This window comes from Bombus vosnesenskii, unplaced genomic scaffold (assembly GCF_011952255.1).
Source record: "Bombus vosnesenskii isolate JDL3184/JDL3185 unplaced genomic scaffold, Bvos_JDL3184-5_v1.1 scf7180000013304, whole genome shotgun sequence".
Classification (NCBI taxonomy): Eukaryota; Metazoa; Arthropoda; class Insecta; order Hymenoptera; family Apidae; genus Bombus; species Bombus vosnesenskii.
In genome coordinates, this window is record NW_022882953.1 from 3076382 (window position 1) to 3094168 (window position 17787).

Consider the following 17787-nt stretch of genomic DNA (forward strand, 5'->3'; position numbering starts at 1 on the left):
CGACCCGCTAGGAAGTTACAAACGAGCCATCGGCCACAAAGGGGGATGGGGCGAGATACATTCAGCTGGTCGGAGTAAAGTTCGTCGTAATCATTAGCGGAATCCCGCCACAAATACGGAAATGATCTTCTCAACGTGAATGGGCCAGAACGCCTGCGATGCCGCGAATACTGGCACGACAGCCTGAGGTCAGGATTATTATCGTTACCGGTGATGGGAAGCTCGGGACGTTTCTTAGGGGTTCTACAGAAAACCCTCCCTTGAATCCTCGGGAAATCGTTTGCTCCGACGTCTTCTTCTCCCTCGGCCCAACCTTTTTCCCTCTCTCTCTACCAGCGTTTCATTCCCATTTCATTCTCTCTGTTTGTGTGTTTTGTGGGTGGCTCAGACAGTCGCTCGACGCGAGGTTATTATATCGTTAAACCATTTAATTATCTCGGCAAACTGCTCTCCAGGAATATTCGGCCCGTCCTTAACGAGTGTACCATAGTTTGCAGAGGGTGGTGCACTTTCCGCTGCAACCCCTTATCGTCCTCTCCACCGCCGAGAAACTCCTTCCTTCCTCTCCTTTTCTATCCTTTGCGTCTCTTCTTCGTTTCCACCTTCTTCCGCTTCTTTGACGTCTTCCTCTCTCTCTCTTTCCATCGCTCTTGGTAGTCGTCTTTATTCCAGCAACGCGATCTGCCAAGCGTTAAAACGCTCCGCTGCCGTGGCGCGACTCTACAATTTGTCTGGCAGCTGAAACTCGACCGACATAGCCAACTAACGAGGAAACTAGCAGGCGCGAGGGAGTACGTTTATGGTTTCGTCGAAACTTTTCTCGTTCCTTTTACCTCTCTCTCTCTCTCTCTTTCCTTTTCTAGCTTTTCGTTCCTCGTCCTGCTCGTTAGGAAGGCTACATAAGTCCCGCCACTTGTTTCGTACTTTCGGATTTACCACGACTACCGCGACGGGAGGCAGAGGAGCCAAGGGTTATTTAAACGCGACCCCGTGGAAGTTTGCCCCCGTGATTTGTATGCTCTGCCCGGTGGAAAGTTGTGTCCCGCGTAACGAATGCCGAACAGGGGAGCTCCTGCACGGAATAAGCGAAGAGAATTAAATTACGATCGATGACTACGCGTTTTTTTCTTGCTTCTTCTCCTTCTTTATTCGTTTTCCCTTGGCATACGCATACACGGTCGAAGGGTGAAAACGTTTACATCGATTCGCTCGCACGGTGGACAGAAATATGGTGGAAAAAATTGTACGATCTCTAACCCTTCGGATTGTACGGATGGTGTTTTTTTTTTGTCTCTCTTTATTTATTTGTTCGATATCGAGCGAACTACGAGCAGTGTGTTGGCTTGGTGATTAATGGAGGTAAAAATAATTAATGGAGGCGTGTTTCATCATTGTTCAGTGATGTCATCGGCTGTACAATCTAATCTCGCCACTTATCTAAACGACGTGTTTATCGGTTGCACAGATTAGATTTCTGGATCGGTGATTGGATGTTATCTGGAAATCTCGGCGCGCTTGTCAATTACCGGTAATCGGTGTGCTGAACATAAAATCTTGCCTTTACTACTCATCGTAAATTCTTTACAAATTGATATTACAACTTGCTTTCTATACTAAATTTCTAGATACCTTTTACAACGAATTGAAAATTGCGCAATTACAAGAAGGGTCGATACGATGTTTATACCTTTATGCTGCTTCAGATATTTTTTGTAACGTTTTGATAGTGAAACATTAGGAATTGTTTACTTTTATCGATACTTCTATCTACTCATAGTATCATAATATTTTATCTAATCTTTCCTACTTTCTATCAAATTATGCTGAAAATTGTTACTTTCCTAGAACTGAACTCGTTAACAGTTTAATAAGCAAGATTCAGATCACTTTAGCGATATCAAAAAATAAATGCTATAACAAGCTTAGCTTTTCTGTATCATCCATTATACGATTATGATATAATGATAGCAGATGTCTACAAAAATGATAACAACTCTAGAATTTCATCCAATGATCGTTCCTACAATGGCTACAAATAGTGGCACACCATCGTATTTATTGTAACATTTACGTATCTTAAATTTCGTACCATCTAATATTACTTTTATATAAAAATAAAATATAGAACCTGATAAGATTTACAAATACTTCTATTTTTTACTTTTACAAATACTTTTACAATTAACTTGTTAATTTATGACTTTGATCAAAATCGATTTTAAACTTAGCGGGAAACAATAACTGTTTATCCAAGTCCATTAACTAGAAATACCACGATCGATGATTAATCTTCAAGGTGATAAAAGTCATGTTTCCTCCTCCATTACAGCAACAAAGGCCAGACTTGCCAAGGATTCTTCAGCAGGTGCATGCCCAGCAGCTACCACCAGGTGCTGCGATGGGTCCACATCCAGGTATACCTGGACTTCCTGGACTTGGTCCTGGAGCTGGACTTCCTGTTCCTACGTCAGCCTCCGCTGCTCTTCTCGGATTAGGTATTCCACCGGGTGCGGCAGCAACTGCTGGAGGGACAGCTGCTCATCCTCTCTCGATGTTGACCAAACCGGACCTTCATCGAGGTCAACCCGACGACCTGAAGCACAATGGAGGTAAGTCATACCTTTCACCCTTTCGACGTTTGTGTATCGTTTACGTGGAATTTATGTGACAGGTCTTAAATATCAATGAGAATGTTAGGATAATTTACAAGTTGTGTCTATTCATGGAAATATATGTATTGCTAGCAAATTGAATGATTAATTTCTTTCATAATTAAATTTAGTTCTGTTAGAACGAGTTAAAAATTAAAATGTCAAATGGTGTAAAGCTCGTACAAAAATAATTGTTCGATAGTGATAGGAATTAAATATTATATTTTAATTTAAATAAATATCTTTTAGTGTAATAAAATGAAGCTATAACATTTCGGTAAATTAAAAGGGACTTTAGTAACCTTTCGCTGGAATAAGCATTCGCGCCTTGCAATTGAGTGATGTTATCGAGAAACGCGTTAATTGCAGAATAATACAGGCGATACGTTTCATATACGTTAATTGCAATCAACTTTCTAATAAAAACAATTAATTTCTTGTTTTTCTTAGTTTCCTCCAATATCGTCAAGCTAGGTAAACAGTTAGTAATAACAGTGATAGTTTAGCTAGGAATTCTGATAAACCGTGAAACGCGTGCCTCAAGCGTGTAATTAGGATAATTGGTAATTTATATTCCGTTTGAAGCAGAAAATAATAGAGGAACACAAGTTGAACGTCGCAAGATCAAGCTTTTTGTTATTTCACCATCGTGATTCACAAGTGATAGATGTATCCTTAATTAAGCGTATACCTCATTAAGGCCCATGAAATTGCAATTGCCTTTTTTTGGCGTTTCGTTGCACGTAAAGACATAATCAAGTTTCAAAGGGAGAAAAAATTAATCGGAGACCATTGTACGACTGGTAACACATAATAACATACCCAATTACGACAAATTTAACTTCTATTTATCGTACTGCGACGTGACAAAGAATTACATAACAATTCAAAACTAAAGCCATTAATAATGCAACCTGTCTAAAAGAGCAATTATTTGCCAGAGATTGAACACAGATAGGCTTTATTACTCTATTCAGATCCTTTCTCTCTGTTACTCCAAAACAAAACTACAAACTGTTCTCGTTGCATGACCGATCCCATAAAACCGTTTCGCAACGGTACAAAGAACAATCAACTTCTTGACAGAAGTAATCAGTCGTTACTTAATTTTTCTCATCAGTTCGTACCCAGTTCGATCATTTTTCCATGCTGCATGAACGTTACCAGAAAGCGAACAACGATATCAGTAAAATATTTCACAGGTCTCTGTTTTAGCCGGTTACGTTTCTGTTGAAATGAGAACTATTTACCGGCGGAAAAATTGTAAATTTTTTTTACTAAATACAGTTCTTTTTTACGTATACAAAGATCACAGAAAATGGTCATGACAAGTACATTTTTCTTGCTTTCCTGAGTTTAATATCAGCTTGCGATTAGATAGGAGAATTTTAACATGACATAAACGAAAGGCAGATAGCTTGTCAGGTCCAAAGACAATATACATATAATATACCGGAGTTGGTGAAATAAATCTCGTAACTTCCATTCTTTTAATTACGTTTAGAAAAATATAAATTTGCATAAATATCTGTCGTCTAGTAATTGTACGCTAACATTTGACACTCGTGCGAGGCTACTATATCATCATAATGTTAAGATACGCGAAAAGGAAACGGATCTATCGAAACGCTTATCTCGCGATTTCGTCGTTTGACTTCGCCGTAACCGAGTTGCAAAACAGGCGGCTCCGTTTGCTCGCGAGGAATCGAGCGGAATGCAGAATGACATTCTGGATCGTCTCATGAGGATCCGGTTGCAAACGCTCGCTTCCCATACGACGGTGAGCAAAGATAAGACCAGGTAGAAAAACAAGAGGCAAGGTTGCAGGAAACGCGATCGAATGTGCAATAATTCTTCGAATCCGGCTGCCGGTTTGCGTTCGATACTCAAAATACTCGCGAACGAGATGCTGATCTACGTGAAAACACGCCGAAACACAAGGTCAGCGACTTTAGTAAATCGAATCCCTTCGCTGAGCTAACGCAACTTTGTGTCGCAATATCTTCTCGTCGAGAATCTTCTACCGCTGTGTCTGAACAGGTGGCACTTTCTACTTCAACGCACACTAAACAACGTTCTTATGGAACCGAACCTCTGGCCAGATAAATGAATGACGGTTAATCCGTATCATTTATCAGTTGTTAATAAAAGAAACACAGATTTCTATGCATCTATAATGCATATTATATAAATATATTTAGTTACGCTCTACGTTCAAAATAGTTCCATACACGTAAACTAAAAGTTAAGTCTACTGTCTGTCCCTATTTTCGAAGTCTTTTTGTTTATGTATATAAAAATTTGACAGTCGCAGTAGGATTAAGAAGATAAGCGTAATTTTGTTATGTTTGTTCCACTATTAACTAATCGGTGGGCATGAAAATTTAATAGGAAACAATCAGTGGAATGGAGTTGTCAAATATTGAAAATTCACTGCGGTTGAAAAATTTACAAATAAAAAACGCTTTCAAGCGTTTCAATCTTTTAATATTCAACGTTGGAACTTTTTTTCGTGATTGTTGAATGACTGATCCATACTCGGTCGATAACCTTTTTTGTCAATCATTCATCGATGTGCTGACTTCCTGCCTCAGATTGTATATTTATACGAAATCTGTTTGAATCAGTAAGCAAAGACGCAGGTTATTTAACGTACATACGTATATATTAAACAACTATAATTTTGCAGGAGGATGGTGTTTTATGCCTACAATTTATAGCCTCCAAAGTTAATTTAAATTATCTCATCTACTGCAGTAAACGAATCTATCAGAAACGAATTTTGTAACAAACGCTAGATATTTGTAAATGTTTCTAGAATTAAGTCATGACCTTTCGAAACGCCTACATATCGAACATTAACCTAAACCAAATTTATTTGAAGCAATAAATATATCAAATCTCAAGTGTAAAATTTTTAAAACATTTATACGAATATAAAAGCACCTAATAATATAAATACCAGGAAGGAAAAATCAAAGTTCGTTCCATTGAAAGCCCTAACTATCAACAAAATTGATAGTAACGCGATGCAAGGCAGCCAGGAAGCATAGTAGAGAGTAGGGTGGCAATGCAAACGCAGAAGAGAGAAAGAGAAAGAGAGAGAGAGAGAGCGCGCACATAGCGTGTGACACAGGGATATTTCAAGCGGGCCGCAATACAACGGTGACGCAAACGATCGTGCTTAAGCCTGAAACTCGCAGAACCCTCGATCTTGACCTCGAAGATCCACTTGTGCACCGGCGCGTCCTCGTCCCTCTCCTTGGGACGGCACACGAGTGCAAGAACGTTCGCACTTAGGCTCCATGTAGCGCTGACAAAGTCGCGAGAGCTTCAAGTGACTCTCCTATCACGCACACATTCTGCCAAACACTCACATACAGACAAGTACATACGTGTACGTTTATGCACAGGCTGGTCTGGTTCCGTGGTCCCCATCCCTCGCGTTTCGTCGAACCTCGTCTTTCTATTTCTCTTCCACTCGCGTCCTCTCTCTGCGCAACGCCTCTCTTCTCTTCGTCGTCGACGTCGTCGGCTCTCTTGCTCGCGCGCTGTGCATGGTCGTCTCTCAGAAGAGCACTCAGAATCTCCTCTTGACACGAGAGTACTTCCGACTCTTCCCCTCTTTCGTTCCATCCACCTCTAGGTGGCTCTTCTAAACCTTCGCGCCCCTCAGCCTGTTCCTCTCATCCTCTTCTCGCGCCCTCCAAAGCCCTTCTTGCCCTCTTTCTCTTGCCCTTTCTCCCGTCCTTCCGTCCGTTTCCTCTTTCCACTTGCCGCGTTTCTCTCTTTCCGTCCTTCCATCGCCCCTTCCTCACTCTATTTCTTCCCGGCGTTCCACTCACTCCACTCACAGCCGAGTAGTTGCCGTGCTCGCGCAATATCTCCAGCTACACTCTCGCCTAACTATGTTACCGCGGGCCGAGTATAACCTCCGGCCAGTTGTTCCAAGTTGTTTCGCGTTTTCCGAGCGTTGTCGGCCCGCCGCGCCGTAATGAAATACCGTCTGATCTCAGCTACCGAGAGTCCGCCACCCTATGACGTTCTTCCTCGCTCCTGCCATGATTCCTTCACTGGAACAAACCTTCGATTTCTCTCGGTTATCATTTGAAAATTGCGAGCCATCATCGTTGCGAATATGTACCGTAACGACGTCTTCGTTTAATTTCCGGGCTCGTTCGAAGCTCGATCGAGGTTCTTTTTTCCTTTTTTCGTCCTGGTACTTGCTCGACCGATGGAAGTCGACCGGAAACGGTGCAGGCTTAATGGTTCGAGTTAGTTTGCCTGTCAGCCGTGACAATGGAGGATGGTCTTTTGGATTGCAGGTTTTCTGGCCGAGCAAATGGAGAGGAACGAAGGGAATTTTGTTTGCTGTTCGATTCGATTCGTTTCTGCTTATTTTTCAGATGCACTCTTTAGTTCTTGTTGGAAAAGAGCGGTATTTGAGAGCGTAATATTGGAGCAAATAGCAGATAAATTCTTACGTTCCATCGATGGATAACTACGAGCTACATATTTACGTTGCTACAAAAATTGTACAATTCTTTCGAAACTATAAATTGCAAGGTAATAAATCATACGTTTGAGTCAGAGAAGTTAAATAATTTTGTCGAAACCATGAATTAGAGAATATTATTAAAGCATATATTTAATTTGATGATAACTTCGTCTCTTGAAGAACGCATTGCAAAATCATAGTTCTCATTCCTCAATTTCGATCTTCAAAATTTTACAACAAAATATTGGAAAATGTTCAACGGAAGTTTACCTGTGTTTCGAAGGAAAGCGCTCTGTACCTTACTCTTTTGAAAAAGAAAGAGGAGAACGCATATCCCGCGAGAGAATAAAAATCCAGAAAATCATTTCAGCGTAACACGATCATACACGGGAAACAATGTTGTCGCCGTAGGAGGAAGTTCGGTTATACACGTTCATCCGTGTACATACATCTCTGTTGCTAGTATCGTCGCGATAGCATTCTTTCACTCGATACGACTCAATTCTCTGGAGGAAACTGCGGTCGCGAAACAACCGCGACATCTGAAATCACTGTCTCGATCCGCGATGCGTCTTTTTCCCCTCTCCAATATTAGAACGACGGGGAATCTCGTCGACACCCTTTTGAAATGGGAAGCATCGGAGGCAAGGAACCGTAATGGGCCACTATTTCTGTCGCGGCAACTGAAACTTCTTCCCTCCTTTCCGGAACATTGCCCCCAGCGAATTGTTTCCAGCAGGGCCGTTATCGTTTCGTCCCACCCCTCGCCTCTCTGTCTCACCAGCGTCTCCTTCCCTCTACCTCCTCGTACCCTCTTGGTTGTTCAACAGAGTTGCCCGGATTCCCTCGTCGAACGACTCCTCGCCGTCGGACATAATATCTGCCTCCACCACTCATCCGATTCTTTCTCTGTCCGCTCGTTCACAAAACGATTTACCAGAACGCGAGGCGAAGTAAGTCGGCAAGACTCTTTTACAGACGATTAGAAACCGGTATCGCTTGCATTACCATTTCATCGTGGATAGTTGCGCGAGTAATGGTCCCCCGGGAGATCGCTGCCCCCTCGACCGTGTACGCTTCTCGTAATTCTCCCGGATATTGTCCTCCTTTTCATCGTTAGTTCTTCCCATTTTTCTCTTTCTTTCCTTTCCCCCCCGCTTTTTCTTTCGCATTGCTCTTGTATTCTTTCAACGACATCCAAAGAGAGCAGCAGCAAGTTAGCTTTCTCGTCCGATCGGGTCGTTAAACTTATCCACCACTTGCTCTCCCCGTTCAATCGATTCTTTGTATTCCGATAGCGGTTGCACACCGGTCATCCACGATGAATTACGTAAACGTAATCGTCGCGTAATTCGCGAAGACAATGGCGCCCGGGACCGGTCGAATCTCCGCGCAAATTGAATTCCACCAACTCGCCTACCGATCCTTATTGAAGCTGTTCACCGTCGCTCTAGCAACCTTTCCCTGTCTACGCTGCTCGCGTATCTCTTCCACCACTCTGATTTAGCTTTTCCACTTTCGCAACGACCGTCTGGCCTTACCTCGCCTGATATTTCCCTCGCACTCGACTTAATGATCGCGGAAAAGGTGAACGCGCGCGCACGACATCTCGACGACATCCCCGCGAAGATGCACGTGTTCTCGCGCGGCAAACGAGCACTTTGCGTTTTAGTGGGAAATTATGCGCGCTCTTCCGCGTCCGTTTACGAGCCACGGCAGGAAGTTGCGCGGCAAAGGGGCCGAGAAACAGCTGAAACTGTTTCTGCCAGCCAGCACTGGATTGCCGGTGCACCCAAGAGAGCAGAAGAGAGCGAAAAAGAGGAAGGAAGGTATATTGGTGAGTTTCGTGCGTAAGACGAGCACGCTCGAAAATGCTCTTTCGTTTTTGTCCCTCTTGACGAAGGAAAGCTCCTGGTTGGATGTGGTTCACGGGCAGAAAATTCACGACCCTTTTCTGTTCGCGCTCCGCCACCCACGACAACTCGGTAATGGCTTCGAGGGTGGATCCTTTTGCCACGGGTTTTCCTTAATTTGCTCGGCCATAAAACACACGGCGGAGTCACCCTCGCGAGGCGGATACGTTTTATCGGCGTGCAAGAACGTGCAAGTGAGCTCGCCGCTCTCTCCAGGAATTACTTTATTTGTACAAGTGGTCGCGAGCTCGCCTCCGGAAGCTTTATGGCGTCGGGTTTTTCCGTTCGCCGTCCCTGCCCTCGAGAACCGTATCCACTTGGGGGTTACGCCGGATTTCTTGTCGCCAGCGACGATACCAGGCGACCGTTTAGTGCTGCCAGCGTAACGTTAATTCGTTCTTTGACCGCGACCCCTGTGTTTTGCACCACCGGAGTCCTGACTGTTGCTTTAGCCACTGGGCGTTATAAATTGCTCCGCTTCTGGCTCGCTACTCAGCTAGTTTCGCGGATAAATTTCTACGCTGCTATGAAGATGTATTCATTTTGAATGAATGTTTTCTTCTGGTTTTAGATGATATTTTCCGCTGTGTTATTTTTCTGCAAATATTAAATCGAATTAAATAACACCACTGAGATGTGGAAATGAAATTTCGTTGAAGAATCAGCTTCGTTTAAAAATGGAAAGATCATCGATCTTTGCCGATCGCAAGTATCGATTAATTATAATAAAATGTATCAAAAAATTGTGCAGTTTCCATTGTCGTTAATTATTTTCTCTATAAATGTTATCTTGTTTCGGTTTATAGCCTGAGAAACAGAACGATATTTCAGGTTTCTATATATGGTAGTGCAATGATATATATAATTTTTTTTTTTCAAGTAAGTAAAGGAATTAAATTATAGCGAGTATGGTACTGATTTGGTAACTAGAAAGCGATTGCAGCAAGATGACTGCAGGAAAATAGAACAAAGCAAAAATGTTGTAAGTGTGTAATGGTAAAGTCGTATAAAAAACTAGTACCTTACGTGTTGAGATATCTTAAAGATCGAGTCGAACGATTAGATGGCCAGATAGAAACTTGGTAAAACAGGAATTGATGCCCAACAGCTTGTTTATGCGAATATAAAACTCATTGCTATTAACTTCGTAGAAATTCAGTTAGACGCTGCAATAGAATCGTGTGAAGTAACGCCAATTACGTTGCATTACTTTAGCAATTAAAAAGTAATTATTGACGGATCACTGATCGCCCATGTAGAGGTGATTTATATAGAGATCATGACGAAACTTTAATTACTATAATCATTTCACATATACAACATTTATTACGGCACTTATATAACAGGAAGAGAACCATTTATTCGTTTTATCTCATCAAAAAGAAAGTAGCTTCTTATTAGGAATTCTGGTTTTCTAATTTATAAAGTTTCTATAGCGATTATCTTTCGTCTTTTATTTTAATCTTCTTAGGATTGGTTTTTCGTTGAGTATGAGAAAAATTTGTTCTTATCAATTTTAAGAATAGAAGCATATCTTTTTTCACGTTTTTGTATGTAAATGCAACGTACTAAAATTCAAAGCTAATTGTAAACTAAACTATAAACTATACATTTAACTATACTATAAACTATAAACTATACATTTGTAAACTATAAACAAATACATTTGTTGCTCAATTATTTAATAGCTTTTATGCGTAATATTTTAAACAGATGTTAGATTTCTATACCTGGAATCATGCTGTCCTTTTTAACAAATAAAAAGCCATATGACGTTTAACAAAATCTCTAGCAAAAGGTCGAAAGAAAATGATTATTTCCTTCTCTCTTCAAACTTTGAAAACTTCCTAACAATAGGAAAATTCGACTGATTCGAAAGTAACTCGAAGAATGCAGCAAAGTTAAATACGCTGCAACTTTTCCAGCGGTATATTTTCTATAATGCATCTTAAAACGCCTGTTCTCAATTTACAGTAAAAAAAAAAAAGTCAAATAAAAAGATTGGTGCAATACAAAAGCAGCCTACAAGAATGGTTGACGTGTAGAAGAAACTGAAACGATTCGACGTGTATAGCCGTGTCGTGGAGTGGGTAACAACAGTCGAAGAATGGTATCGTTAAGGTATTTCCTACGAGACAAAGTGTACCTACGAAAAGTATAAAGAGTGGAAACGAGAAAAAGGGGAGGGAGGTTGGGGAAATCGAGCGAGGGCAAACTATGAAGCCGGCATCTCGAGGACAAAGCTTCCTCGTTCAGGATCGCCTTCGACCTGCCTCTTTCTCTCGCCCTCTTTTCTTTCATTCAACGTCCCTTCTCGGAAATCCTCGAGGAGAGGAGAGCAGAGAAAGAGAGAGAGAGAGAGAGAGAGAGAATCTGGCTCCTCCTTCGTCCTGGCAGCTTTTTTCTTTCATCTCGTTGCCAGCGCGGAAAAGATTCTGCCGGCATACCGCTGACTCTGTTCCGCAATAATCATGAAAAACATTGCGAAACTTCAATTTCACGGGAAATACGATGTCTTCAGCGGGCAGCCAGCGGTGTTTGAAGTGTTTCAGAGAAAGGAAAGGCGGGATACAATCGCGAAACGAATGTTCACTTAAGGAACGTTCTCGAGCTGGATAATTAATTTTAGAGCTTAATAAAAATATAATATAAGAAAATGTAATTTTTGTGGTTGAATTACGCTGTTGAATTACGTGAATCGAACGGTGGTTAAAGCAGCGTGATCTAATAACTTCAGTTTTAGGGATGTTTCATTATGGATAATTTTTCTGTTTTTGTAATGCGACGCTGATATTTGGCGTCGTTCTAAGACGAAATGCGAGGTTAAATATGATATCTGTGTAAATGAGTTGTTGGGTTTGACAGGAAGTTATATGGGAAGCTGCTTACTCGACACGTTCTTGATTAAATGCTTCGTGACGCTGTTCGCTGCGTTTAATATGAATTCCTCGAGCAGCTTCTTCGCTAGGGAATACCGCTATGCAACGTACTTTATGCTAAAATGTTTAGTCATTTGATTATTACATTTTATGTAAGATTCGTGTTTTTACGATGTATATCAATATGTATGTATGTCAATATAAAACGTTCAACTCGACTGGTAACAATTTTCTTGAAAAATTCAGGCGATTTAACACTAGACATTTTTTTTCTAATATTTCTTCTATATTTACTTTTGTTGCTGTTGTACTTTAAAAACCGTCACTGAGAGATCGAATATAAAACTAATTACAAAAATGACATTTCTTTTCAGTTGGAAATCAAAACTTCGCGAATAATTATACTTGTTAACGAAGTAATTTTCTCATTATTCGTTTATGAATCAAAATGACTGATCTTTCCAGTATTCAGTCTACGATTTATGTACAATATTCAAGTGTTATTAAAAATACGTCGATTTTTTTTTAAATTCTCAAATGAGTGTGTATGTTTAAAAGAAAACTTTATTCCAATCTAACAGCATCGTTTCATCTGTTGCAGGTCTTAACCCGGCGGAGGAGAGGCATGTGAGTATCAAACAATTTAACCGATAGAGAATGGTGGAATCGCGGTTTCGCCAATGGGCAATCGATAACAGTCTATTAACAACGAAAACGGTTATTCGGCTAGGCGTTCAATGTGCAAATAGCAATATCGTTGCACACGATGTCGGGATTCTCTTCGACCCGCCGCGAACACGACGAATTTCGACGCCGACTGAAACGATAATCCCATTGAGAAAGCGATGAACTTCTCCTCACGACAGATTTCGCTTTGCGAGATGCAACATGCCGCGTAAATACAAGCAACACGTGCACCGATAGCGTTTAATCGCCGACCACTATACCGCTACTACGATTCCCGCGCCGTGTTTTCCGCTTAAACGACGCGACTGCATCCACGCGATACGCTAAATCGCGTTCCCAAACTTTTTCTACGTTTCTGAAAATTTAGAATATTTCTGAAAATTCGGAGAACCGAAGATTCTGTTTTAAGAAGGAAATTTCTTATGAGATTTTTCAAGTTTTGGGTGGATATATACTGAACTCTGTAAGTAGAAATGTAGGCAAAAATGACAGTTAGGTAGAAGAATTATCTTTTAAAATGTACTGTGTTATTTGCGATTTTTTAAGCTATCTTTTTGTGATGAATCACGTAATGGCAATAAGTGTTCTGGTTTTTTATATATTGAGTATTATGTAAATCGGGGACTTCAGAAAAGATGGAATTGATCAGTTTGGTTTTACAGAGAGTCGTATTATATTATATTATATTATTGATGTTATTAGATTTGTTCAAGTTTATAGGTAGAAATATAGAGTTACATTCGAATTTAACGTTATTTTTAGTCGCCTGTCTGTTAAATTAACCTCATAGGATAATCAGAAAACGTTATTGTTGATCTTAGAAAGTTATTTTCGTTCGTGTTATTGTAGATTTTCCATTGTACGTTGAAATGAAAACTAAACGGGCTTATGAAACTCCCAGGAAACGTGAGTTTGGAGAAACGTTTTTAAAACGTTGCTCTCAATCATTTAACGATACATTGACTAAATGGGAGTGGATAAAACTTTCCAACAAAAGAGTAGTACAATTTTTCTACAAATACAATACGAAACTTTAACAAAAATCGAATCCACAATTACGTGTTTTAGAAGTCGTATTATACGAATAACATCCGGTCCAATTAATTTTATTTATTCGACTCTGAACGAAAAACTGTATGATAACTTTTTCCCAAATCAACCGCACGTTTACCATTAACCGATACAACTTCTAATTCATGACCAATTTACTCGGTGCAGCCAGCACACAAATCGCGCACAGCCAAACAAACTCGTTCGATTTCCACCGAATGCTACCATTTCCTCCCCCTTCTGTCTCCCCGCAGTTCGTTAAAACAAACGAATCTATGAATTTATTTTCACGCGAGAATTCGGTTCCGAGGGAATCTGGGAATTAAACAGATTCGCAATTACAATCTGCGAATGGACGTCGCTCGAATCGAATTTCGAGAGGGCGAGAGCCGGTATCGGTTCGTTTTTCCCTCGTTTTCTTGATCCGACAGAAACGGATACGGTGCTCGTAAAATCCGACCGTTTGCCGGGTTTTATGGGTCGCGTGTCGTGTTCCGTGAAAGATCTCGTACAATTGTTAGGCTACTTCCACATGGCGATACGCATACGTCATCGCACAAAAATACCCGGACACTCTTATTATCATTATATATCTTATATTATTATTATCCGGGCAGATAAATTTTAATTAATTACTTAGAAATTAACTGACTTGTCATATATCGATACAGTTGATGGAATGAAATATTACTGCTTAATTTAATCATAAGTAAGTTTGGAAAAACCCTTCTCATTTGATACGTATTTTGCAGACTCCGATTTTGACATCATCTGTGTTTTGTTCTAAATTTTGTTGGAAAATTGTCCAACTCGTTATCGTTCTCACAGATGCCAATATTTCAATGTACATGCATTAGACAATTTAAAACCGATTTTGTCGTGTCATACTAACAAGGCAACAAATAAAATCGTAGAAATTTATTTTATTATTCTATTTGTGTGATAAATACAGTATCAGTTCGTTCGATTCTCTCTCATAGTCAGACTGTCAGCCCGTTTTGTGGTTTCACTTAAAGAGGATTAAGAAAGTTATCAACACTCGGCCACCTTGTTAAATGGATGCGCTATCGTATGACTATTTTTCCCCGTTTTACTGCTGGGTAACGGATACACGTATTTCCGTGTGAAAGCAGCCTTATACTCGATTATATACACACCGTGAACGGGGATTTTGGAATCGGTAGGACGAGCGGAAGTAGCGGGTTCTCGCAGGGAGAAGAACGACTCGGACCGCGTCGAATTTCATCTCGTAAAAGAAATTAAAGCGACGCTGCTGGTGTGTGGTTCGCGTAGCACGCAGCTGAAAGAGAATACCACAGAGGAACAAATAAAATCAGCTGGCTACGAAACTAAAAGAAGAAACCGGCGGTCGAACGATAGAGAGGGAAAAGAGAGCGCGAAAGTGAACAGGAGAAAGAGAACAAACGGGGTAAAAAGGGGATGGCGAAGAGGGTTTGGGGGGCACAGAGTGAATAAAAGGGGAGAAAGAGCGCGCGAAGAAGAAAGAGAAGGTTACGAATCAGCCCGGTGGAAGAGGAGGAAACCTGAAATGGACGTAAAAGCCTGAACACCGGAACACAGGGCCGTAAAAAGCTCGTCGTCAAATGCACCCCCGTTCTTCTCTACCGTTATACATTCTGCCTCTCCCTTTCCCGCTTTTCCTGTACTTCCATCCTCCTTTTCTCTTCCACGCACGCCCTTTACCCCACCTTTGATAGTATAAAGCGACTGCTGGGCGCGGCGCGCGTTTATTAAAAGCGCTCTGGGCTGGTAAAAAAGACTCGAGAGACCGCTCGGAGGGGTCACCGTGTTCTCGCGTTCCGCTTCCGATCTCTCTCGAGTCAGATCACTGAAGGATCGCTCGACGATCGATCGTGGTCAAGATGTTCTTGACATTCGGATAGAACGATTTTGGGAAACTGTGAATCTATTTCGGGCTAGGCTTTGCTAGCTAGCGATAGATGGATCGTGATTTGGGGTTCGCTATGGTAGAAAGATTGAGGAGCGTTGGTGGAGGATTTTGGTCGTTTCGATCGAGCTGTGCCGCGTCGATGATCTTCTGATAGCGAACGTGACAACAATATAAATAACACATTTACTGGATTTAAATTCAGAGATGAGGAACTTAACACAAAGAAAGGGCTTAGGGGCAAAAGCAGTCACATCGGTATTTTGACATTGTTAGCCGATTCGAGGTTGAAGAATCGAATTAAAGGATATATTTGTAATTGTTGTGAGTTTAATTTCGACTCATTTTTTACTTTAGCCTAATCTCTACAAAATTGTAACGATCTTAATTTTTACTCTTTACGCTTCATCAATTTATACCGGTGCTATCTTCGAACATCCAATGATTTCTGTATATAACACTGTATATAAACAAATATATTCCTCCTTTGTTGTGTCGCTCTATATCCTCTTACTTTGATTTCTTTGTACGTAGAAGAACGATGTTTTAGTTGTCGACAGTCCTTGAATTAATCGCTGGAAGGCCATCGTGCTCACATAAGAACCACGTTCAGTAAACGCGTGAGTCGATCAATGAGGATTATTAATTAAAACATCCAGGTGTTTTATATAACTTTCTTCTCCTTTTTCTCTTTGATGTTCGCGAACGACAGAAAAACATGGTCGCGCGAGCCCAATCCGCGCTACATTATTCGGTCAGCGAGTGATTTTCAACGTAATTATCTTTTCGGCGTGGCTCTTTTCCGCGACCGTCATTACGAGCCGTGTTTTAACAGCGTACACACCCAGCATAACTTGCGCAATTTGCCGGCGTTGCCCGTGGCCCCCGGCCCGCGGCCGGACCGATAATTAGCGTCCGTTTAATATGCACAATTATTACGGATTGATAATCGGGGCTGCGCATCCATTACACCGGCATTGAGATAGATGGTAATAGGTTTCCATCGGTATTAACTCTCTCTCCCTTCGTGTTTCCCGCTTGTTTCTGCTCCCCCTCTCGTACCATTCAGTTCTCTCTCTCTCTCTCTCTCTCTCTCTCTCTCTTGCCCCTTGGTGTTTCTCGCTTGTTTCTGTTCACCCTCTCATACCCTCTCCTCGTTGCTCTCTCCGGGACGAGCGCGCTCGTACGTAATCTCGCCGCGCTTTCATAATGTGTACGGACCGGCTAGCGATGGGAATAATTCGATTATCGTTTGGAAATTTTCAATCGACGGCCGTCCAATCCTGGTAAATCGTCTGCTCGAGAAAACCATTGAAAAATCCTGAATTATGCTGGATTTTGTTTATTATCGGAATTTTGTTGGAATTTAATAGAAAGCGAATATAATATCTCAGTTGCTTTCAACGAGTTTAAACATCGACACGATTATTTGGCGCTATTAAAAAAGATATCAGAGAGATTAAAATACTGAAAATACGACCACGAGTAAATTTTATTCTTTACAACTTTAGACCCTCCTATCTCTATTAAATGTTTCAAAGGATTCTTCCGCTAAAATTCTTTACTGTTCTAAAAGGAAGAAGGAGAATTTTTGAAATACCCGTATCTTTTAAAAAGTACTAACAAAAGAACCTTTTATAAAAATTAACAATTCTACGAACCGTTCTCGTTAAACCTGCTTTATCCATTTCTATCGTATTTCGAACCCAACCACCGTTTCATAAAAAATAAGTTTATTTATCGAAAGCACCAAAATCCTGATTAATCCAAACTTAAATAATCCCTATTATTCACGAGCAGATCGTTCCCATCGCTACCCTTCCTCCATCTCTCTCCGCCCCTTTCATCGTTCTCGTTCACACGTCTCTATCGCTCTCTCCACCCTCTATCAGCCTTTCCCGCTTCCTCCTGGTAATCCTCTTTCGCTACCTGTCCCCATCCCACCAACTGCCAGCCTCCCCAACCCGTTTCCCTTTCACGCTCTCTCCCTTCCATCGAACTGGTATTTATCTCCGTTGCACACCCCGCCCGGCAGCCTTACAGGATCCCGTACAACCACCAGCCGGAGGGCTATGAAATTGAAATATGAATGCTAATGGGGTGGTTGGCTCGTGTCGCGTCGTATAATGTTACTGATTGCTAGTACGTCGGTCCTTTTACCCTTCCCGCTATCCCCCTGCACCTCTTCACCGCCACCAAC

General features: G+C 41.3%; 1 protein-coding gene across 4 annotated transcripts in view; it reads left to right on the plus strand.

The window, feature by feature from the left end:
* Positions 1-17787, plus strand: part of LOC117234404 (protein groucho-like) — a 172069-nt gene that overhangs the window by 127602 nt on the left and 26680 nt on the right. For all 4 annotated transcript variants that reach the window (XM_033495562.1, XM_033495561.1, XM_033495560.1 and 1 more), the window contains 2 exons: positions 2330-2609; positions 12543-12568. In XM_033495562.1, the coding sequence (XP_033351453.1) occupies positions 2330-2609; positions 12543-12568 (306 nt within the window). The remainder of the gene's footprint in view (positions 1-2329; positions 2610-12542; positions 12569-17787) is intronic.